General features: G+C 32.5%; 2 protein-coding genes and 1 long non-coding RNA gene across 3 annotated transcripts; 1 reads left to right on the forward strand and 2 right to left on the reverse strand.

Moving 5' to 3' along the window:
- The first annotated feature begins 1,656 nt into the window (after nt 1–1,656).
- On the forward strand, nt 1,657–4,431 carry LOC145333883 (uncharacterized). The gene is made up of 2 exons (XR_013884634.1): nt 1,657–2,194; nt 2,584–4,431. It is a non-coding gene; the product is annotated as an uncharacterized LOC145333883 (long non-coding RNA).
- An 879-nt stretch (nt 4,432–5,310) lies between these two features.
- LOC145333355 (uncharacterized) lies at nt 5,311–10,259 on the reverse strand. The gene is made up of 6 exons (XM_080178471.1): nt 10,229–10,259; nt 9,961–10,065; nt 9,200–9,284; nt 7,432–7,539; nt 5,984–6,048; nt 5,311–5,434 (listed from the first exon to the last, which is right to left on the reverse strand). Exons 1-6 carry the CDS (start codon nt 10,257–10,259, stop codon nt 5,379–5,381), a joined length of 450 nt encoding a protein of 149 aa, XP_080034597.1. The 3' UTR covers nt 5,311–5,378.
- A 329-nt stretch (nt 10,260–10,588) lies between these two features.
- LOC145333356 (dynein axonemal heavy chain 7-like) lies at nt 10,589–19,780 on the reverse strand. Its single transcript, XM_080178472.1, has 4 exons — nt 19,752–19,780; nt 19,262–19,333; nt 11,091–18,481; nt 10,589–10,794 (listed from the first exon to the last, which is right to left on the reverse strand). Exons 1-4 carry the CDS (start codon nt 19,778–19,780, stop codon nt 10,589–10,591), a joined length of 7,698 nt encoding a protein of 2,565 aa, XP_080034598.1.
- Between the last annotated feature and the right edge of the window lie 5,572 nt (nt 19,781–25,352).

The following is a 25,352-nucleotide window of genomic DNA, read 5'->3' on the forward strand; positions in this document are numbered from 1 at the left end:
AACTCTTGGTAGTTCAAATAATTCAAATCATTTTGTTGATAACCATTACAGCTTGTAATTTTGCAAAATAGTACATTTTTCCAGAAAAAATGATTATTATCAACTACCAACAAAAAAGGAGGAATATAGATTTTCAGAAAGGTCAAATCCTGATTTTTTAAAGTATTTTTTTTAAATTTTTTGTGCAAGTTATTTTTTTTATATTATTTATATTAATGATATTAGATTTTTTTAAAGCTTAGAAAAAGACACAGTAATAGAATATCAAAATAGGCATTACCTTTATTACATACCAAATTACTAATGTTCAAAATAAGATTAAAAATTATTGTTTAAAGTATCATAGTACATTGAAAAAAAAACTCACGTATTAACCAAAAGTTTGTTAATGTAATAGTTTTTAAATATGTTTTTTTTTGTTTCTCTAATTGCTTTGTCAAATTACTTTAAGGTTCTCAGTTTTTAAAAGAATATTATTTATAGATTTAAGTTTTTTACATTACTTTTAATAGTTATTTCTCGCATCGTATTATAAACAGCTTTCCGCGGATATAGAATGTACAATTATAAGATTAAAACCAGTTTTTTTTTAGCCCCGAGGTGCCGAAGGCACGGGCTAAAAAACTAGTTTTAATCTTATGATTGTACATTTTTATATTCGTAGAAAGCTGGATATAATACGATGCTAGACATAGTTTTTTTGTATGGATGAGAACCGGTTCTTAATCCACCGGATTCGAATAAATACGAGAAAGTTCTTTATACTTTGTCACAAGTACTAATCAATTTTTGTATTGTGATATTTTCAAAAGTGTCAAATCCCTTTTTTATGTCAAACTTTATATGTACATTTACTGTAAAAAAATCATAGTTTTTGAAAGGGATAGTTCTACGAAGTGTATTTAAAGAGTTAAGGTACTTAGAGTAGTGAACTTTTATATGTCTTAGTAGAATATATTAGGCATTGGATAGATATGATTATATGTTAAAGAATTTTTAACATTGACCAGACCAAACTTTTTTTATTTGATCTAAAAAAGTTAGTGATTTGCCACATAAATTACATGAGAATGGTCAATTTTTTTCCAAATATGTATAGCCAAAACACCAATATTAGAGAATCTTTTTCCACATATTTCACAAGAGTTATAAAAAAATTGAACAGGGGTTCCCCTTGGGACAAGTTACTTAAAAACATAAAAAATAATGTCCGGTTCAAAATAGGACAGGTTTTCTATAGATTCTTTTTTAAAAAAATAAAGAAAACCGTCCGGTTTACTTACAGTATACACATAATCTCACGCGGAAATACCAACTGACCATACAACATATATCTATAATACAAAGTAGAACGATGTCTGTCTGTCTGTCTGTCCGTCTGTCCGTCTGTCTGTCCGTCTGAAGCTTAAGATCTCAGTAACCACTGAACCGATTGGGCTCTACTCTTCAGGGAATATACCTACTGGTTCTGTGATGGTTTTAAGCTATTTTCTTGGGGGGTGGGACACCCCCAACCCCCCCCAAAAAATGAAAAATACCCCCCCCCCAAAATTTTTTTTTTCTTTTTAAATTAAAAATACGAAAAATTAGGTTGATCAAACCTCTTGGGGCACAGCCCCTAGAGGCTAGAAGCGAAGCCGCTAGTATATATATATAAAAAGACCATTCTCATGTAATTTATGTTGCAAATCACTAACTTTTTGAGATATTGTCAAATAAAAAAAGTTCGGTCAGGTCAATGTTAAAATTCTTTATCGCAATCATATCTATCCAATTCCTAATATATTCTACTAAGACATATAAAAAGATCACTACTCTAAGTACTATACTAAATATTTTATTAGTCATTCTTTGTTGTTATGTGTATTTTGTTGTATAAAAAGTTTGAAGTTCTATTAACCAGTAAATGCTATCTAAAGTTGTATTTATGACAAAAAAGTTTTTGCCATATATAACATGCAACGAAGTTGAAAATAAAAATGAAAAACTCATTTTTAAGGAAAATCCCCGGTCAAATATTTTAATATTAATCAATAACTTTATATTATGCACTACTACGTTATTTAAAATAGAAAAAACTTACAGTTCACTATTTTTTTTAAATGCACTTTGTGAAACTATCCCTTTGATTTATTTTAGTTAGCTGATAAAAATTATTTGTCAAAATTTACAATGAAAAAATTATGTACAAAGGGTTAGTATTTAAACAATATGGCAAAATGATACTGTCCATTCGGTTTTTTTTTAAAATAACATCCTTTTAATATTAAGGTTATTAGATATTTTTAGTATTATAAACAATAGAATAAATAAGTCATATTTTTTGTCATTAATATAAGGGTGTGGGTTTTCTATTCCTAATCACCTGCGGGGTCCCTACCTGGCTATCTATTACCCAATATAGCCCAACCTTAGCTAAATTAACAAACAAATGAAAACTCCTCCCGTATTTTCTATTTAATGGGGGGTGTTCGTTTTCAAGAGTCAACAAGTGATTTTTAGGCGAAAAGATTTTTTGTATTTCATGTCTACCTATTCTTTAAAAATGTATTATTTTGCTATTTTGTATAAATACTCCTAAAGGTTGTCAATGCAAAATTATATTTGCTAGGAATTGTCAAGTATTACATTTAGAATTTCAATAGAAAGAAACAGAAATTTTATTTATTAGTTTACCAATCATTTCGTAAATGTATAGTTTTTTGTTTTGATTTGTATGCATAATTTTTATTGAAATTTTATCCACATGGAAATCTAGCAATTTATTGCACCTGCGGGGTTCTAAACCCTTACTAACCAGTGTGTGTGGTTGACCTAACCTCCCGTGTTGATAAAATTATAAATTTTGATGATTTTCTTTGAATAATGATAGTCTATCGTAGTTTTTTAATTACCTATTTTTTTTAATTACCTATTACTATTTTACCGCCTAATTCTCTAAAACTTTTTACGAATGCGTGGTAAGGGTTGAGTTGATTTGAGTGAACAATGAAAACAACAAAAAAGGATGGAAATATTCATCCTTTTTTATTCTTATTTTGTAACTCAAAACCAAGACTTAATTAAATTGCTATACTTAATGGATAAATAATATACACGAGATATTATGACTGGAAAAATTGTCAATTAAGATTTGTTTATAGCTAACATGAAACTTATTTATTTGTCAGTTCGTTCATCCAGTGGGAGGGGAGGGGATGGGTCAAAAGAGATGGAATGGGAAAAGTTATCCTAGCCCGCTGCGTGTTTTACTTTATTAGAGAACATGAAAATCTGATGTAAGATCCAATTAATAATATATTCAATCAACCCAGAACATTATAAATAACCAAATAAATTCTTTCACTTTTGTGTAAATTAATGTTGTATTTTAGACTTTAAGAAGAAAATAATCTAGGGAGGAAGGGGTCATTGGCTTTTAAATTATATTCGAGACTAAAGTTCTCTCGTCAGTTGGCTCAAAACAAAGTGTCCAAATTTTTCAATCAATAATTTTGATTAACAGTAGGAGTAATTTTGTTTATCATTATTGGGGTATTGTCATATCTCTTAAAATCCAAACCAATAATTAAGAAGATTCCCCCCTCAAAGTAGCGACACCCATCTCCTATCATTCAGAAAAAGTTTAAATTAGTCAAATGATTGTGATTTTTTTCATAGATAAGAAACGTTGATAGATAGTTTTGTTATTAGATTTTCATATTAGATTTTAGCTTATATAAATTATATAACTGTGCAATAAGGAATAACCGCGGCATAATTAAATATAAATATTTACCATAGAAATAAATTGTTAGAAAAAAGGAAAGGGAATATTTAATCCTGAGAAAATCCTATTTGCCTGCTACTTATACGCCAGTCAAATCTAATCTTTTTTTCAACAAATTCTGTCTCAATAATAATGATAATGACTAGCCGAAAAGTTGGAGGCAAAATATTTTTTTATGGCATATATAACTTTCCTTGGTAAAAAAATACTTTTGCATAATTTACCTTTATTAGAGTGTACATATTTTAAGATTAATTTACATTAATGTTGGTTAGTTGTTAAGTGTACATATTTATTATTTAATGGCCAATTTAGATGTAAAATTTAAAATAATTTGGATCAAGACTGATAAATGAGAGACATTTTCATTAAATCAACATAGACTGCAACCAATCTCTTAATAGGAAGAGCATGGCTTTAGAAAACACGAGTAAAAATGTTTTTTTTCTCGCGCGTTTACATTCGCCGCACGTATTATCTACGTTAATGATTCTCGTCCCAAGTAACCTCTAAGTTATAGAAAAAGGTCCTTTCTTTGCAATGTCAACTTGATTCAAGTTATTTTTTTTTATTGTTTGGTCCTTAGTGATAGTTTTGTGTAATTATTGATAACTTGTTATTTATTAAATCATTTTTAATAAAGAAATAAATTGATTACCTAATTGAGTTTCTCGTAATTTATATAAAGATCTGTTGAAAAAACGGTGTGATGTTTTTAAGTGTAGCTTTTCTTTAGTAGTTGTGTGTTTATCGAAAACAGTTGGAAACTGCTTGCTTCTTAGATATGAAAGAATTGTCTGATTATTATGAATGTTTTTTTGGTGATTTGACACAAACTCACATAGCTCCATCAAAAATTTAAATAATATGTTCCCTTTTTATATGCTTATTTATAATCTTATGAAGCATAAGAATTGAGATGGTTAGTTGCTTCACATCTAGCCTCAAGGGTAGGGCGCAGGTCAGAAAAATAGCCTTAAACCATCCATAGGTCATTTATAAAACTTCCCTTAATAGTACAACTCAATCAGACCTACAATTTTCTATATCTTTTTTTAGATTAAGACAAAAGGAGTCTGCTTTCTCCTTATTTATTCATTAACTTATTAGCTTTACTTTATGGATATACTAGTGGCTACGCCCCTAGAGGCCTCTAGGAGCACCAGTAGGAGGGGGAAAAGTCGACATCATCACATTTTAAATTTTAGTTTCAAAAGAGTAAAAAAATATTTTTTTTTAGGGGGGAGGGGGGGGAAGACACCCTCTTCAAAAATAGTTTAAAACCTTCCGAGGACCTATAATAAGCTTCACTGTAAAGGAGAACAATATCGGTTCAGCGGATAGCGAGATCCTTTGGGACAGACAAAAAACGATTACTACTTTATATAATAGGATTGTCATTTTTGTAAAATGTTTATTAATAAAAAGAATTTTTTTATATTTATTTAATAAAAAGCATAACAAATACAAATAAGGTACTTGCAAAACAGAAAGCATGGTTGTTAGGACGGCGTATAATTCCTCCAATTGTTTGTAACTACCAAAGGCAGAAATAAACAAACTCTATATAGACTGATTGCAAAATTCCTGCAATATATTCTCTGTGGTACTAGATGTCCTTGTTGGATAGAATCAAGGCTGCGCCCGCCTTTGTAAGATCTTTATCTGAAAGGAAAAAAATTAATTCTAGATCATAAGAATAATTCAAATACACATTTTGTTCATAGATTTATCGTCCACTGTTTAATCATTTAATATAGTTTTTTTTCACAATATTTGTATGACTATTGTCAACAGGGTTTAGGAAGTGTAACTGGTCAGCGGCATTCTGCGCTAATATATATCCAATGTCATAAAATTTAGCCAAAATAAGAAAAGTTGCGTTAGTTCTAAGACCCAAAGTTAAAGACCTGTCATAGTTGTGACGGTGCTAGTACCCAATGTCAATGACAACCCCAAGAATTAATTTTAGATCCATTGTCTCATCCCTGTATCCCTGACAACTAGTCGACAAATTCAGGTATATAAAGGGATAAGACACTGGTTTCATAAACTAATTTACATCCCCAATGATAACACACAAATATACGCCTTCTGAAGATTATAATTAGCGGTTGAAACGGTTGAACACTCAACTTATTGAACCAACCAATCAAAATTCAATAAAAAGTCTCCAAAGTTAATATAAAACTTTGGGGACCAGTGACAAATTACCTTTGACCAAGGATGGTATTGGTAGATGAACCACTAGTGATGAAGTCCCGTTTATAAAAGCTCTTCTGAAATTATAAAGTTGGATAAGATTAGAAGAATATTTGTCGGTTTCTCTCAAAGATGGTAGTCAAGCATAGAACCCCCCCCCCCCCCCCCCACTTTGAATTGAAATAAATGGAACATAAGGGGTTGTTAATGTTTAGTCATATATGATTTATTCGATCCAATAATACGAATGATTTTATCAATGGACAGACAATAGGATTTTTCCAAGCTAAGCTTTATCCAAAAAAGAAATTCAAATGTTTTATAGCCATCAGTTTCTACAAATGAAAAAGATATAAAACACTGTCCTATCATACCAAAGTATTACATTTGAAACCAATAATGTATTCGGATTATTCCTACACTAATTCCCTATTGGTCCAATTATTGGAATGTTTATCTTGTCTATATTTAGATGAGCTGAAAATGGATTGCCTATTTCTTCAATAATTTCCAAATGTGTACAGCAGATAACCTAATTATTGCAAATGCTATTTTCAGCTACTCCGACCAAAAGGAAAAGCGACATAATGTATAAACGATTTATACATTATACATTCAAAATTTAAATTCAAAATTATTTTGGGAAGTTTGAAGCTTTTTTAGCTAGTAGCAAATATTGAGATAGGACGCGGATGCTAAGTACACTTTCGGTAACTAAATTTCAGTTGATCTATATTTAAGTTTTGCTATTTATATGTCAATATTTATGTTCTTCAAGGTGTGTTCATTGTAAAGAGTCGGAAAATAGTTTGCTTTCTACAGAAGTTTCGGGTATAGTCCTTTCCACGACATCCCTCCATAAGGGGCGATTCTTCGTATTTTTCACAGTAGCTTTTCTCATATTTCTAGCCCCTGCGGGGGGCTCTAACCCTGCGGGGCCAATTACCTAACCCTGTGGGGCAATCACCTAACACAATATAACCTAACCTAAAATAACCTATAAAAAGCCATTTTAAAAATACGACTAATCGCCCCTTATGGAGGGATGTCGTGGAAAGGACTATACCCGAAGTTTCTTATTAGACCATAGACGGCCAAGAGTGGGGAAAACTTTGAAACCCCTCATTTCAACACCCTCACAATTTAAAAAAAAAAATTAGATTGTCCGACTAACATATCTAAAGTATAGATGTATATACAGAGAACTACCTCCCTTCCTTATTCAAGGACCTCTTTCGTCTGCTTCTAAATTATTTTCTGCTTGTTGGCTGTGGTAATATAAGCGACACCTTTGGTTGATTTTCAATGACCCAATAGAAAGGTCGTTCAAGGTGGTTGCGTTCGGGGAGATGCAGTTATTTAGCCCTTTCTCCCTCTAGTGTTTTACTCTAATGTGCCCCTCAAACATTTAAAACCCCTGAAATTAAAAGCTTGGACGTCCCTGTAATAGTCCTACTTACTTTTTAGTCATGTACATGGGACAAGGGTAGCACAAGGCTTGTTCAGGTCTGCTGGATCTATTCTCCATGGCACTGCGGGGGGTACTCGTCGGGGTGTCCACTCCAAGCCTAGGATAAATGTAAGAAAAGCTTAATAGATAGATTAATGAACCAACACAAAGTAGATTGTCTAGTAAGGTTCTTTTTCTGTAGCAAAGAATCTTGCTAACAACTGGACCGATATGGTTCTCCTTTACAGTGCAACTTCGGGTGGCAAAGCACCTTAAGGAGCGATTCTTTGTATTTTTCACAGTAGCTTTTCTCTTATTGCCTAACCATTGGGGCAATCACCTAACCCAATATAACCTAACCTAACCTATAAAAAGCCATTTTTAAAATACGACGAATCGCCCCTTATGGTGCGTTGCCACGAAGGGGACTATTCCCGAAACTTCTTATAGGTCCAGGGAAGTTTTATCTCTTTTGGTGGATGGTATCTCCACTCTCTTAAAAATGCAACTCCCCAATAAGAATTGTTTCTAAACATTTTATTAAAAAACTTAATTTGAACATGACTTCCCCCTCCCCACCTTAAAGGCCCCAAAGTGCTTCTATGGGCGTAGACGCTAGTTGTTTAATGTTTATATTTTGATAGATGCTGAGACCTTAGCTTATAGGTGAAGGATGGTTGTAAAATATTCTAAAACAATCACAAGATTGAAATTTTAAAACTAAAATAGCCCTGCAATATCCTAAAGGGATAAAAAAACCAAAAAATTACTACTTTAAATAATAACTAGCGGCTACGCCCCTAGAGGCCTCTAGGGGCACTTGAGGAGGAGAGAGTCGAATTTAATAATTAAATTTATTATTTTAGATTTTAAAGAAAAAGTAAAAAAAAATTTGGGGGGGGGGGGGCGAATTTTTTTTTAAAATTTTAGTTAAAAAATTTAAAGAAAATTTTTTTTTTTTTGAAGGGGGGATTTTTCATTTTTTGGGGGTTGGGGGTGTCCCACCCCTCAAGAAAATAGTTATAAACCTTCCCGGGACCTATGAGAAGCTACCCTGTTAAGGAGAACCCGATCGGTTCAGCGGTTAGCGAGATCCTTCGGTACAGACAAACAGACAAACATCCTGTTACTTTAGTATAAGGACTAGCGGCTTCGCCCCTAGCCTCTAGGGGCTTTGCCCCAAGAGATGATAAAAAAAGTTAAGATCAAATTCGCAACAAAAAAAAAATAAGGACCAAGAAAATCTCCTGCAAAAAAAAGGGCCAAGGATATCTCCTACAAAAAAAAAAATGGGGGGTGTTTTTTTTAGTTTTTGGGGGGGTTGGGGGTGTCCCACCCCCCAGGAAAATAGCTTAAAACCATCACAGTAGGTATAATCCCTGAAAATTAGAGCCCAATCGGTTCAGCGGTTACTGAGATCTTAAGCTTCAGACGGACAGACAGACATCGTTCTACTTTGTATTATAGATTATATTATGTAATAGTCTATAAATTTTTTTTGGCGCCCTATGTTGGCTTATCTTAATATTCGTGAAATCTTTGTCCTGGCGAGAGATTTCTATTGGTGCTTTGCCTCTACGTGCCTTGCGAGTACAAAAATAACTGCTATGCTCATTAACCCTGCGAGGACCCCTTCGGGACTACCCAGTAACCAAAAATACCTGATCTAAAGTAATAAGAAACCAATGAAACTTATTTTTTTTTTTAAAGGGGGCTATTACTTGTCAGGGATCTTTGAGTAAAAGCACCAAACAATGTAAAGATAATTCTAATCTGACCTGGGTGTATTAATGGGTGTGGGTGTGTCCAGAAATCTGGGTGTGCTTCCAGGAGTACTTTCTGTAGGTGCAGGTATAATATGCTCTGAAATACAGGGACATAAAGGGATAAGACAATGGTCGATAAATTGATGTTTATTGGAATTAGTGGTTGAAACTTTTGAACACTCAACTTAATGAATCAATCAAATTTCCCCAAAGTTGTTAAGCCAACGATAAGAAAAGGCTATTATCAGGGAAAAGGGAATGTGATTCTGACAAACAATTCTAAGTGAAAATTTTCCCTCAACCTTATTCCCTTTTTTCTCCCCCCCCCCTTCTTACCCACTTCCCTTCAGTTACACTAAAAACAAGTTTTACCCCAACAAAATATTTAATTTTCGGCAATTTCAAATGGTCCCTGCCCCTGGTTATTGTAAAACTTTGGGGACTAATTTAATAAACAGCCCATTGTCCCCTCTCTCTCTCGTTCTAAATTAGCAAGCAAATAAATATAGTACATTTAGATCCCTACTCATTAAAGTAGACCAATTAGAACACGGTTAAGGAACAAACCGGCAATATTTTTGGTGAGAATATGTACGAAAGTGATCAAATCAACATAAAGAAACATGTTTGTCTGCTGGAAATTCCATTTTTAGTTGGACGGATTATTGTGTCTGACAGCCCATCTAGCGTTATATATCTATTAGTAAGCAAGAACAATTATGTCTACAAGTAGCCAATAAGTAATTGAATAGAAATACAAAAAAATACGCTACCTGAAAATTCCAATAAAATATAAGAAATATGTTGACTGGAGCTCCCCTCACTATTTTCTAAAACTCGAGATCTGTAGTTGAAGAATGCATGCTCCAATAAAACATCTAGGGTTTTTTAATTATCATATTTATACAAGGACGCATATGTACATAAGTAGCGCAGAAAGACCTAAAACTTAAAACAGTTCATGGGGAAATTAAAGTGTACGCTCCCCACTTCCACCAATTACAAAAATAATATTCCTTTCCTAAAAAAAATATATTTTACCGTAAATTGTTCCTTTTACCAGTCTATGCATCCTTTTTTCTTAATTGATAACAGTTACAGACCGCTGGCGTAAATCAGTAGTAATAATTATTTTCTTGTATTCATTCGAATCCGGTGGATAGGAACCGGTTCTCATCCATACAAAAAAACTATGTCTAGCATCGAATTATATCCAGCTTTCTGTGGATATAGAATGTACAATCATAAGATTAAAACCAGTTGTTTTAGTCCGTACCTTCGACACCTCGGGGCTAAAAAACTGGTTTTAATCTTATAATTGTACATTCTATATCCACAGAAAGCTGTTTATAATACGATGCGAGAAATAACTAATCTTCAGATGATATATCCACTAACACTTTATATGGGAATATAATTCATTTGAAATATGATAAAAATTCCTTTGATTAAAAGATTGACAGGTTGCTTGGAATAATCTGCTGGGTTGATTATAATGGAAACTTTCATATCACACATCTCCAGGCTGATCTCCTGGGCACAGCAGAACTCCACCTTGGCCGCCTGGATGATCCTGCTGGGCTCCTGCAGGCATGCCAGGTTTATACCTGGATTAAAGTTGAATTGTAAACAAATGTGTTTTTGTTGGTGGAGAGGGCATATTGCTTCATAAAAAAAGAAAATATTTCTTCCAATTTTTCAACCAGTAAAAGTTATGATTAGTGAGACATAATGTGGGGGATATAACTATTGTATGGTTGTTATCAATAAAGAAATTGATACAATATGTAAATACTTATTTTGACTGGAGGAAGAGTTAAAGACAAAATTGCCCTATACTTTGTGTACATTCTTAGAATTTAAAAATATGTCAAAAAACTTTTGTTTGCAATCCGGCCAATACCTTTATTGAGATCCAAAGAGCAGAGATAGTTGTAGTTCTTGAAGATAACATTGATGAACTGAGTAACATCATTCACACCAACATCAATAGTTTTACTCCAGTGTAGGGGAATCTTATTCTCAGACAGACATTGATTTAGCTCAGCTGCTTCTGGGTCAAGTAGGGTTTCTCCATTCAGCTTAGAAACAAGCAGTTTTACTTCAGTAATGATACAATTGATGAATATCTCATATGTTTTGATTTCATGTGTTAAGACATAGTTAAGCGAGTCAAACTTGATCTCTTGCTCTGGAACTTTGAAATCAGATTCAAGTTTTTCAAGTAGGGTTGTAACGGAGTAAACCCTGGGCGGATCAATGAAATGATATGCAAACTTAAGCTGATTACTGACAAAATATGCATCATTTATATCCTTATCTTTTTGGCTAGCATCTGGCATGTCAAATACATCGTTTTCAACTTTTTGTGGTAGAGCTTTAACAATCTCAATAACATCACTAAGAAGAATTTTGTTGGGGACAAATATGTGCGGGGCATCGGATAGTTTAAATCTGTTGACTGTAATAATGTCTTCTTTGATAATATCATCAACAAGACATTCAAGCAGAGCTTTGTCCTGGTAATCTTTGATTCTATTCTTCATGTTACATTGATGCACAAAGAATCTTATAGCATTAAAATTAACACCTTCATACATCTTCAGGATTGTTTGCATGCTGTTCATAAGGAAAATAGCATCAATATTTGTCCAAACTGTTTTTATTGACCAACCTCCTTGATTTATGTAGATATTTCTACCATTACACTTAAGGATCAGAAAAACTAGGGAGTATAGAAGCTTAGAAAAGTTTCCTTCTTTCCCTGTCACACCATTCTCAAATAACTGTCTGTCAATGAATGAGTTCTGAAGAATATCAAGGATTTGATCTTTCATGTCCCTGGGAGGCTCAATGACATATTTAATGCTGTTACCAGGTATCTCCTTACCCAAATAGTTGACAGGCTTGGAAACAAACCAAAGTCTGAAATCTTCATTGAAGTCAATTGTGTTGATAAGAATTGTATGTATCTTATCCAAAGCAGCATTAGCATTTTGAGAAAGATGACAATTTTGAATTACTATCCACATTCCTTCTTTAATACAATTGATTAGTGTGTTGCAAATATCATCCATACATTCATCAACTAAGGTAAACATCTTGATCTCTTTTGATTTCTGACCTTGTCTGCCTCTGCTAAGTTTTACAATTGTATCAAGTGGATTTTGGCTTTCTTTTAACAGCAGGAATACTGGGATTCTTGGTGCGCTATCAGAGAGCAATCTAACTAGGTCAGTAGTAATAGTTTCAATGAACTTGTATCCCAAATTGTTAGAAATAAACTGTTCTAACATTTCAATCATTTTATCAGGTCTTAATATACGAATGATAACAAGTTTATGGAGCTTTTTAAGTCTGTTATGCCATGGTTGATGGAATGGTATATCATCAGGTTCTAGAGAATCATATACAATCTTCCATTTCTTTTTGTTATCTGAAAAGTCTTTAACTATTCCTTTGAATGACTCAATATTTTCCAGATGACAAATTTCACTCCATGATTTCTTTGATATCCATCCACTGCATGGATTGTCAATAGTTGTTTCTGGTGATTCACAGAGCAAAATCTGCTTCTCATATTCATCAATTTCATTCCTCTGAATCATTAGGTCCAAGCATAGCATGAAAGAGAATGTATTTTTGTCTTTTATGTACAAAGACTGTGTTACTTGAACAAAGCAGTTGTAGGTGACATGGTCACAAAGATATCTAATTCTCTTTGTTAATATCTTAGACTTATTACTATTTTCAATTGAAGACACAAAAAGAACTTTAAACCACTCGAATGAATATTTATAGATCTTGTTTAATCTTTCAAGCTTTCTAATAGTAAAGAGTATAGCACTAGCATGTTTGGCAATAGGCTCATATCCAGTTTTAATTTCAATGCACTCATTCTTAATACCATTTAATTTGTTCATTTTACCAATGTAAGTTAATATGTTTGTTAAGTTTTGCTTCACTTCTTTACAAGCAGATTCATTCTCTAGAAGGTTACCATCAGTGTTCAGCATAACTTTGATGATGCTATTCCGGTCTCTATTTAATAATTTTGCAGCTTCACAATACTTCAAGGTAAAGTAATTTGTCTTTTGATCTACATCTGGTCTTTCTTTAGTTACAACCAATCTCTTTAGGGTATTTGTGATACCAGCTGTTGTAGAAATAGCATTGATTAACAAGAGATTAGTTTGAAAAAATGATGGATATTCAATAGTTTCACATGAAGAACTCAATATAATTTTAAAATCAGGATGTAGTTTTATGGTGTCTGATCCTATTTGAACAAATTTACTTCCCTTTTCAGAACCTTTTTCAACAAAGTATTCTTTCTTAATAATTCTTGCTAATTGCAAATCCAGCTTGGAGTGAACATTTTTAATCAAAACTGTCCTACCTTTACTTACAGCTTCTTTCATATACTCGGATATGTTTTCTACTTGTGCATCAATGATTTTTAGATTTTCTGTAACATTAGATAACCATGACTCAATCTGAGAATCAGGATCAATCAGCAACGGCCATCTTGGAGACATTTTTAAGTAGATTGCATTGGTGACATAAAAGTTATCTGTAGGAAGACCCATATGTTCCCATTGCAGAATATCTGTTTCTTGTACAAACATTGAATTTCTAAAATCTTCATCAGAAAATTTAATATTCCATTTCACCATAATTTCTTCTATTTTAACTTGAGCATCAGCACGGAATTTGTCAGGGAAGGCTGATAGGTAAAACATAAGGGTTGAAAATAAAATTGAGTTTCCAAGCATGTCTTTCAAATATCTCTCTTGTTTTTCTTTCTCTTTCAACCACCATTCATGTTCTTCAGCTAATACAGACAACAATTCTTCCCCTCTGGTTTTCTTGAGCAGCATAAAATTTGATTCTTCATGCAATTCTTTCTTTTTCTCATGATTCTCCTGTATTTGGTTGCTTAAGTCTTTTACTATTTCTTGTTGATTGTTCACTTTGTTTTTGTGGTGGTTGTAGATATCTTTGACTCCATTAAACTTTTCTTCTGCCATTCTCAAGTCTTCTTTCTTGTCCTTGTTTGCTTCATCAATAGATACATATATGTCAATGCATTTCAACCACTTGCAAATAACTTCTCCAATTGGAGTACTCTTTGTCAACAGGTTGGGATCAAGATCAGAAATCATGTAATCATTGCGCAAAGTTAGCATTTTCTCTTCAGGTATAGCCTCCTTATCTAAATCTTCCAGCTTTTGAACAAAGTCAGGATCTTGAAGTAATCTTTTGCCTGGTCCCCAATAATCAGCAACCAACTCAGCATCTTTTTTCTTGCTTGAAGGATCTGGAATCATGTCAGGTGTCATGTCCAACAGTAAACAAATACATCCCATTGTTCTCTTGATAGTAGAATTAGGCTTCTTCAAAGTTGTTGGCTGAGCAATATCTGCAGCAGCAGTGTTCTTAAGAACACTGAGGTACTCATTGATTTTCTGTTTTATTTCAACAAATTCATCATCAACAATCTTAATGTAACCATTAAGGACTTTTACTTCTGCATTATACTTTTCCTCCTCAACTAACATATCCTTTGTGTATTCTTCAAGAATCTTGGATTCAACTTCTTTTTGGTTTGTAAGTTCAATAACAGATTCATCAAGGGAAATATTTTGTTCCTGTATTTCCTCAATATCATTGGCAAGATTTTCAATTTCTTTTCCAATCCACTCAAACTTGTGGATGATATCTTCATAGGATTTTTTCTTGTTAGTTGACAATGTCAACTGTTCTTGAAAGAGATGAGAAAAGTATTTTATGCATTCCAGATAAGAAGAAGGTGTAATTTCAACTTTGTCATATACTTCATTAGGATTTAAAGCTTTGATTTTTAATATTTCCCCATATATTTCTTTCATACAAGAAATGACAGATTTTCTTTCTTCTCTGCTAATAGGTAGTTCTTCAAAATGTAATTCAGCTGCTTTCTGTAATGCATCATCTGGCCATTGCTGGAAAACTATGACAGAACAGGAGTCCAAAATCTTAGGATACATTTGGCTAGTTTGAGATATCATTTTTGAATTGAGTGATATTTTCATGATTATATGCAAGTTTTCTTTGCACCTTTCCTTAAATTTTGAAAATAGCTCGGCAGGTGTTAGTTCTGTTTCAGAAGCATTAATTTCCTTAAGGTAGCTGTGAACCTGTTCATTAATTTCATAACATTCCTCAATAGAAAACAAATTGGGTAATTCATAATCAGTAAGAAAGCTATTAACATCATTCAGAAACATACCACAATCCATAAATTCAGGATTCAAGAATAAAACACAACATTGACCATGTCCACCAGCTTTCTTCATCAGAGCCTTGAAGTCATCTTTCCACATTTCATTTGTAAACTTGTGATTTATAATTGGTGTATAGAAATGGGCTTTTTTCAAAATGCATGCAATTCTTGTGACCAATTCTCGTCCTGTTCCAGGTTCACCAAGCAATATTACATTGCCATTTCCCTGACTTAATCTTCTACAAACTTTGCTAATATTTTCTAAAGAATACTTGAAAACATCCAGATTAATTGTATCTTTAGGTATGGTAGAAAAATGAGTCGCTAAAAGTTGTTTGACCTGCTTGCCAAATAAATCAAAGTTTGGAATTTCTTGATAGTAAGTCTTTTCTTCAATTTCAATAAAGTCACCAAATATCAGGTTTCTAAGATTCATCTCAGTCACAAAACCATCAACCTTACCCAGATGTTCAAATGCAGAGTCAAAGTTTTCCCTGAAAATGACTTTGACACAATGTTTAATCTGCTCAAACAGCAGAGCAGTGTCAGTGCTAACAGTCAATTGATCATTGAATACTCTTAAAGTTTCATGAACCCATAGTCTTGTATACAGTTTCTTGTTATCAGACAGTTCTTTAGGTAACATCATACAGCCATTCAGCACATTTTCAATGTCTCTAACATTAAAAACATAATGTGATTTTGAGGGTACGGGCAATAATGCTTTTCTCATTTTGTCATGTATATAAACTGATGATTGGACAAGGGGTCCAACTATACCTGACGCCTCTGGAGGAAATTGTCTTGTTTTTAAGAATATATTCATTTTGGTAGAAAATACTCTTTGCAAAGAATCATCAGCAGGATAAGTGAATGTGAGTGTATGAAAATGTCTAGTTGTTCTTTTGGATATTCTTTGATTCATACCTGGCTTAAGATTAGCACCACAGAGAATGTTTGTATCAATAAGTTCAACATCTTTGTATTCATCAAAATCAAACACTTTATTGTGATCTAAATACAAATGAACATATTCACAAGGAATCTGATCTCCATACCTGTCTGGCAGAGGCAACTCAAAGTTGTCAATAAACATGACAAAGCTCTTATTACTCTTTGTGCCATAACATCTAGGTTTCTTTTTCACCAAACTTTTGACAAAGTGATTGTACACATCTCTTGGAGAGATGTTGGGTGTAAAGTTTAGAACATGTGAGTCATGATTCTTCCTAACAGATTCACTTTTTAACAGATTTGAGATGTAAATAGACTTTCCTGACCCTCTAGGACCAACTATTAGAATGGGTTTCTTCATTTCTAAGGCAGCTTCTAGTATACTAGTATATCTAGCATTGTCAATAGTTGACACAAGCAGATTTTGAACGTCCCAAACATCAGCAACTTCAGTATTCTTAATTATATCATTCCAATGCTTCCATTGTCCACGAGCTTTGAAATCAAAGACAAAGTCAAACATTACCCCTTCAACAGGTGGCAGTGCATCAAACTTTCCATTCAATGATGGAGGAAGTGGGTGCTGATGACTTTTTCCAAAGATAACCTCTCTAACACCATTATCAAATTTAACTCTTTCTTCTTCATCAAGCAGACAACCACCAATGGACCAAATAGAACCAAAGACAACAGCTGCTTGTACCCAACCTCTCAAATACTTTCTCTCTTTCAGATTAGGCAAAGCATCAAGAAGGACTCTTTCAAATAAATGAAAGCTGCAAAGAACTAGGTTATTTGTTGTAACTTCAACTGCAGTCTTGGCATTGTTCAGTAAGTCTAATAATGGTGGAATTATCCATTCAAATAGATCTTTTAGTAGCACATCATGACCCTCCATCCAAGTTTCCTTTCTAATTTTCTGGAACCACTTGTCAAAGAGATCCTTCCAGACCAAGCACTTTTGGGGCACACTAAGGATACTGCATCTTGAAACAGAAGCTGGTGTAATATTGTCTAGATCTGTACATTCAAAGATAATCTTAGATCTAGGTGGCAAGTGAATTATTTCACCAGAATCAAAATAGATCAGCTTCTTTATATCTAATACAGAATTGAGATTTTCAATCCAACTATAGTCCAAAGTACCATCAAAGACAAGCCAGGATTCTTCTTGACACTTTGTTACAGTATTATTTAATGTATTTGATAGCAATCCGTTTTCCCAGCCAGTAGGACCCACTGTACCAAAAAAATGATCCTTGTGCAAACTTTTTGGGTTTATGATAGAAATATTATCAACTTTGCGCTCTTTTGCAGTATCCTTCAAAATTGTTGACTTGCCAGCAAATGAAGGCCCAACTATGATCACAGAATGATAGTTATCAAGCATTGTGTTTAAAGCTTTTCTTCTTTCATCCTTGCAGATATCCAATGGTTTATTTTCATTGCTAACATTGAATGATGCTTTCAGCATCTCATCCAACACAGGGATGTCATTGACATTAAGAGCTGGGATAATATCCTCTCTGATAGCTTCAACTACACAGTCAATTTCATTATTACCAGAATCCAGTATCTTGTGGAAAGCAACTTCCATGCAAACTTCAATTCTTCTCAAACTAAAGTCATAGCCCTGAACATCACCAAATTGATTATTGAAAAGCAACATGAAATGAAACAGTCTCTCAGCTATTTCTGGATAGTCTTTAAAATCATAAGATTTTAGATTGTAAGCAAGAATCATCTTTAGATTTGGCCTCATGATAGATATTGGTCTAAACAGATTCTTAAGACTATCAGGCACTACATTTCTTCCTTTGTAAGAAACATGACTTGTCTTGACTATAAAGAATCCCTTTTCCACAGGAATACATTTCCCATTATCCAGTGTAATTGTCTTCTTACTCTTCATGACACATTGCTGAAGCCTTTCCAAAAAGACAGATAAAAATGACATAACCCCTGAAGATGCTCTGTCAAAATCTTCAAAGATGGCCCAACACCCAGAGCTAGCTACTCCACATAGAAAGTTTGTAATTGACAGGACTGTATTTCTCTCTGAGCCAGCATGAATCCTAGAGAATAAAGATATTGAAATAGAGAAACTTACCCCCAATTTTAAGGAATGTAATTTAGGGGGGGGGGGGGGGGAAATGCAGGGAATAGTATATGACTCTCAAAAATTATTACCAACCATAGAAAAATGTCTCCTTTATTACTCATAATATTGGCACACTATAACACAATGATGTAAAACAAGAAGTCAGTACAGTGGTACAGAGTTAATTTCCTTCTTTTTGGCAAGCAGATAAGTTTAAGGCAAAACAGTTTTTGTAGTAGTGCCCTTTCTCTTTTTAGTGTATTTCAATTTTACATATTAAGATTTTTGTCTCTATTCTAATAACTGTACTATCCTGAGCATAGTTCCTATATAAACAGCTAGCTCTTGTATCAAGGATGTCTTGCCAACAGCACAAGGTCCATGAATACCACCATAGTAATGCAGATTGAAGGCCTGTTCAAAATTTATGAATTTGTATAGAAATAAAGGTTTTCTGATTGTTCTATTGGTTCTACCCCAAGAGAAACATAAGTTTTAGATTAGACTATTTTTATTTTTTACTCTGATATCTAGAAAATATAAGCTTGTAAATGAAATTAAGATGAATTAATATATCTCTATGTTTTTCAGAATTGAATCCACATATTTTATCTATTTATCCCTAATTCCTGCGAAAGATGAGCACACATCAAAAAGTAACTCTTTCTTTTTTGTTCAATTTTAGAATAAACTCAAACCAATTCTAAAAGTTTTAGATGCTGCACTACTTTTTTAAATACAAAAATATTCCTGCATTAAGCTGAGAATGCCTCTGTGAGTTTTAGGAGTCATCACCAGGCGTTTTATACCTCCCAGGTATTCATACCTGTACAGATTGTTTTTAATTTTTATGAAAATTTAATTGAATTGTATTCTTTACAATTAAGTTTTAATTATTCAATATTTCATCAAATTATTATTTAGAAGATAAAATATAAAAGTGTATACTAATGAAATGGAAATAAGCTTATTTTTAATCAAAATTCCACCAATCAACCCTAAAATGTTAAAAATCTATGAAAATTTGTGGATTTGTTATTTTTTCCAAGGATTCAGCTTAAATACCTTTAAACCTATATTAATTTAAGGATGCTTCTTACCAAAGAGTATCAACAAACTTAAACACAGCTACTTTAGCAAATATGTTTGAAAAAAATGAAAAATGCATGAAAAAAATTTCTGTTCCTATAGGGCATTTCCACATTGAACATGGAGACAAAAAGTTCATTTTCTTTCATATTCACTTTGAGAACTGAGCTCCATGTGAAATCATTTTCAGATGTCACCATCTCCAGATGGATCTTCTCAGTATACTCTGGTAAAAAGACATTCCTTCATTTTCTTTTTTTATATTTCAGCATTATGAAAGAATTGTGAAAATAATGTCATTGAAAACAAGAATAACAAAATTCGTTCAAAAGCTCTAAAATCAGAAGGAAGTACCAATAAACAATAACTCTTGTACATTGTCAAATCTTAATAAGCAGAACATTAATTTGTAGATCTAAAAAAGATACAAATGAATTTGTTGCAAATTTCCATATGTACAGTAATAGAACTTACTTTCTTTTTTAGCAATTGATTATAGAGATGCTTCGCTTACAATATTCTTTGTTGTCCTAAGAATCAATATTCTACAGATGATTAGGATAATTATATCATACAAAAAATTGTTGTCAAAAAAGTTAAATATCAACATGTTTTAAACATTCTGGTAATTGTTATAGAGTTGCTAAGTTTGAAATCGATAGAAAAAACGGTATAGAAAAAATCATGGTTAACAATAATATAAACCAAGTTTTCTTTCAATTACACTTAGTGCAAGACTTTATCTAAAAGTCCTTTAGCTATTCATATTAATGTTGGCACCTATTAATACAAGAAGAGAGGGGACATAGTTTCTAAATTATTGTAGTACTCAAACATATTCTCTTATGTGTTGCTGAAAAATTGAGTACTTTTTATTAAATCTTGACGATTGGTTCAAACTAGCAGTGTTTAGACTTATCAACCAATAACTTAATCTAAAGGGTAATTTTGTTTATCTTATCTTTTTAAAGACTTATACTTACAATCCAACTAGTACTAATAGCTGATTTTTATTCTGGGAAATATATATAAATGAAAGAATTTCCTTTGAAGTAAAGCTGTTGAATAAGCATTGATTTTATGGTGCAACGTCCAGCTTCAGTTAGATTAGGTTCCTGATTCAAAAATAGATTTTATGAATAGATAAATAAGCGTATCACATAACATTGGACCATAAAAAAATTTTGACATTATAGAATAGATTAGGTTAGGTTAATTAAAGGTTAAAAGAGCCCCGCAGGGCCTCGCAGTGTAAAAGCCCTGCCATGGCTAGAAATGTTTTTTTTTCTTCAAAAATTATTATAAGGGGGAGGGAGGTTACAATGGTCAAGAAATAATTATATAGTATGAGAAAAACATTGAACATTTTTAGACATTAAAATTGTTTTCATGGGGTCATTGAAATACAATCAAACATACAAATTTTTATCTACTCTGTGAAATCTATTCCTTTAGGTTTTGAATAAGTAACTCAACATCATTTAGAAGTTTCATATTTTGTTCCTGTTTTTTTAAAACAATGTTTATATAATCCTGCAAAATATATGCAGTCGCTGCATGACTTGTAAAATCTTGGAAATGCCTTAACCTAAGGCGAGATAAAAATAATACCGTCTATGAGATTAACCAAACTTTACTAATTATTTCCAGTTTTTTCCTCTTTTATAAATACTTAAATATTGCAATAATGTGTTAATGAAAAAGGGAGGAGGTAAAAACATAAGGGAAATTCTAAACATTAGAGTCAGACAGACACATGAAAACTTAAAGGGCACCTCTACTTAAATTTACAGACATTGTAATGGATGCAGAAAATGCAGATATTGTGACAAGGAAAAAAATGTCGTCAATTAAGCTTGCTAACCTAGAACTCGTTTATTGGTCACTTCGTTCATCCGGTACTAGTAGGAGGGGAGGGAGAGGGATTATTATTTTAGAAAGCTACATGTTTCACTTTATTAGAGAAAATGAAAATTTGGCATAAGATCCAAGTAATAATATATCCATTGGTATTGTGTTATAAACATTGAATATTCCTTAAGTGCTTGTTCTCCACCCTTGATTGCCTCTTGAATGTCAAGTGTCCACAGCAGATGATATACTGTCAATACAACCTACAAAATCCGCGGCATTAGTTTAATTGGAAATGTGTCATCTTGCGTTTGGGGAGGTGTTCAGGTTTGAGTCGGGACTCAGGAGTCATACTAGAGACATTATAAATGTTACCTACTGCTGCTATGTCATATGTGTGACATGACTAGTAGAAGGAAGAGGGAATACCTTGGCCCATAAACAGGCGCAACTAATTACCATGCACAATCAGACAAAGGTCATGCAATCTAAGGGTTTAATGTCTATCAGGCGAATGAATGTTTTACACTGCAATTATAAGGGGCCGAGTATGTTTCAAGGTTCATTGAAAGGTCTAAAACCCAAAAGTGACACCAAGCCCCCTAGAGGTCATCAATATAGTCTAAAACATTCATTACTTTTAGTATCTAAGCTATCTTTAATATTAAGTGTATAAAGTAATAAATACATCAGTAAGAATGTTACTTTGAATGTCACATTGTAAAAGAAATTTAGCTTTGTTATTTAGAAACCTAGGAATGCTTCTAATAAAGTATTTACCTGTGTTGGATAATCCTGCATAGACGTTTTTCTTTTCATGTTCGCATATGCTTCTTTTCCAGATACCATCATCATTTGTAGTGTTCCTATCATCTGATTCTCCAGCTCTTGTAACCATTTCTCTACACATCCTAGATAGATAGATAAACTTGATCTGGTTGCGCAGTATATTATGTGAAATGTTATGAATTGATCATTCAAAAATCTACATTTCGAAAAATCTATCTGTATGAAAATTCTATTCCGGACCGATATGCAAATGAGTTGTATAACATGGATTAATGTATAACAAAATAGATTTAAAGATTCTTAAGGTTTAGTTCTGAATCTCTGAAGCTATTTTTCTACACATCCTTGGAAGATGGATAGATATAAACAAAAGTAAATATGATAAATAGACTTGATTTTTAGTTGTGCATCATATTATTGGAAATGTTATGAATTGATCATGACAAAAATCTACATTTCAAGAAATTAATCTGTCCAAAAATTCTACTTCTGACCAAAGACATGCAAATGAGTAGTATATATTATAATGGTTAATGGGTAAAATTATTTGCAAGATTCCTATAATTTAGTTCTGAATCTCTTGAAGATATATTTCTACACATACTTGAGATGGATAGATAGAAATGTAAGAAAATATGATATACTTGATAATAAGTTGCGCATCATATAATGGGAAATGTTATGAATTGATCATGACAAAAAATCTACATTTCGAAAAATGTAACTGTACGAAAATTCGATCCTAACCATAGGCATATAAATAGATAGTAAAAGTTGGATAACAAAATCAATTCTAAGGTTTCTTTAATTAATTTGTGAATTTATAGAAGCTATTAATGTAAACATCATTAAAAGATGGATACATGTACATGTAGGTAAATATGATAGATAAACTTGATCCAGTAACGCTGCACATAATGTTATGGTAAATGTTTTGAATTGAATTTGACGAAAAATCTACATTTCGAAAAAAGTACCTTACAAAAATTGGATCCTAACCCTAGGCATGTAAATAGATAGTTACGCAGATAGGTTGAAGGGCGGATAAGAAAATTACATAAAGATAGAAAGATGGACAGTGAACAAACAGTTAGATGAAAGATAGGATTGATGTAATATAAAGTTTAGATGGATGAATATTCTAAAATAGAATATTCAAACAGTTCTTTTATTCCTTTTTTATTATTGGAAAAAAATATAACATTATGTCTTGATATTTATTCCCTTTAAATTTTGAATCAATAAATATGGGAATTTTCAATGACATCATCTATAAATAGCAAAGCACAAAAAACAAAAAATATAAATGAACAAACAGACAAAGAGCAGATGTTCAATGGCCATAAAAAATATATAAGAGTATATTATAAGTAATAAAATAGCAAAATCTTTATACATAAATAAATATATGTGTCTTTAGTTAGTTGTATACTGGACACCTTTTGGAATACAAAATAATTTGCAGTTTTTTATTGGCAAATTAGAAAATCAATTTTGCCTCAAAGTTTTATGGAATGACAGAAAAGTTATTATAGAAAGGCTTCGCTTCTGAAACATGAAAGGGAAAACAAAAATTTTTTATACTTTTGTTTTGTAATTTTATTGTTAAATCAATAGCAAAGCAAACCAGGGAGTAAGGGAGGGGACAATGGGCAATTAATTCAATTTAAGAGTTTTTGAAGAAAGGCCATGAAAACCAGAATAATCCCGAAAATATGGTGGAAATTGTGTTGATTAAATCTAGAAAACCATAAACTAAGAAAAAAGTTCCAAGAAAAAAAGCAATCATTTGAAAATAAGATTACCAGTATTACAGACTGACATAACCATTCTGTAATTAATTACTAGAAATATCTCCCTGGAACTCTTGGAACTCTTCAGATGAAAGGGAAAGAGACAAGAGATTTGGGGGCAAGTGATGTGAACACGGAAAAAAGGGGCAGGCAGGCGTGTAGCTGGATGGGCAAGTATATGACCCGCACGCCTTCCTGCCCCTTTTTATCCTGTTTATTTCCCCCACCTCCCTTCTCCATTTTCCTTCCTTTCTCGTCTACTTTTAAAAAGGAGGTGGGGATGAAGGGAGTGAAATATAGTATGGGAGGGGGGGCCGTGTAATTATATTTGAACTACTCTCTGTCTGCAAAACTATACATATTCAAAACTAACATAACGAGTAACGGCATTTCTTGCGCAAGTCCCCAAACTCAGTCAGAAACTTCTAAATTCTTGCACATTCCCTTTAAGCCAGTCCCCAAAGTCTGAGACTCCTAAAGATTGAATATTCGATCCATTGTCCCCTCCCTTACTCCCTGAAAGCAAACAGGTTGGTCTCAAATCATTTAAATTTAAAACATTGAATTTATACATTTCCCCAAATTAAATTGACAGTGTTTAATATGTCTATTAGTTGTTTTATTGATAGCAATTTTAGGATGATATTGTACAATTTTGATGCATTTCTTGATTATTTAATTTTACCTTTAGCTTCTCTTGGTTGGATTGGATTAATTAGTTGAACTCTTTCTTGATTTGAACTTACAATTGCCTAAAACAATATAGATTGTTTAATTGATTGAGATTTTCTTCTCAAAGAGAGTTCTTTTTATCTAGACATCATATAATAATCTGTCTAGCAAGTTAAACATCTATCCTATTATAAAAAGCAATAAGCTTTTTTTCCTAGTAACTACTGAACTGAATAAGTTCTCAATTGCAGGTAGGCTTCACTTAGATCTTGGGATGGTTTTAGGCTATTTCATTTTTTAGCTTTAAGTCATTGAATAATTTTAGGATATTTTTCCCCCCTATCTCTACCCCTATGAATAAAAAGGCCCTAGATGCTAAGGGCGCAGCTGCTTGTAACTTAAAACTCATCAGTATCACACTATAATTATATCTATCTTTATATTTAAATATCTATCCCGTCATCTGCCTTTTTAACTGAATATCTATCCATCTATCTGTCTTTTTAATTGTCTTTCTAACTATTTTTAAATCTATCTATATATCTAGCTACCTTTCTAATCCTCTTTATCAATTTATCTATCTACTTACTTGAATGGCTTGAATATCATTGAACTCCAAACTCTTGATTCCTTCAAAGATCTTTTGACAAT

Source organism: Acartia tonsa, chromosome 12 (genome assembly GCF_053477335.1).
Source record: "Acartia tonsa isolate MP-2025a chromosome 12, ASM5347733v1, whole genome shotgun sequence".
NCBI lineage: Eukaryota > Metazoa > Arthropoda > Copepoda > Calanoida > Acartiidae > Acartia > Acartia tonsa.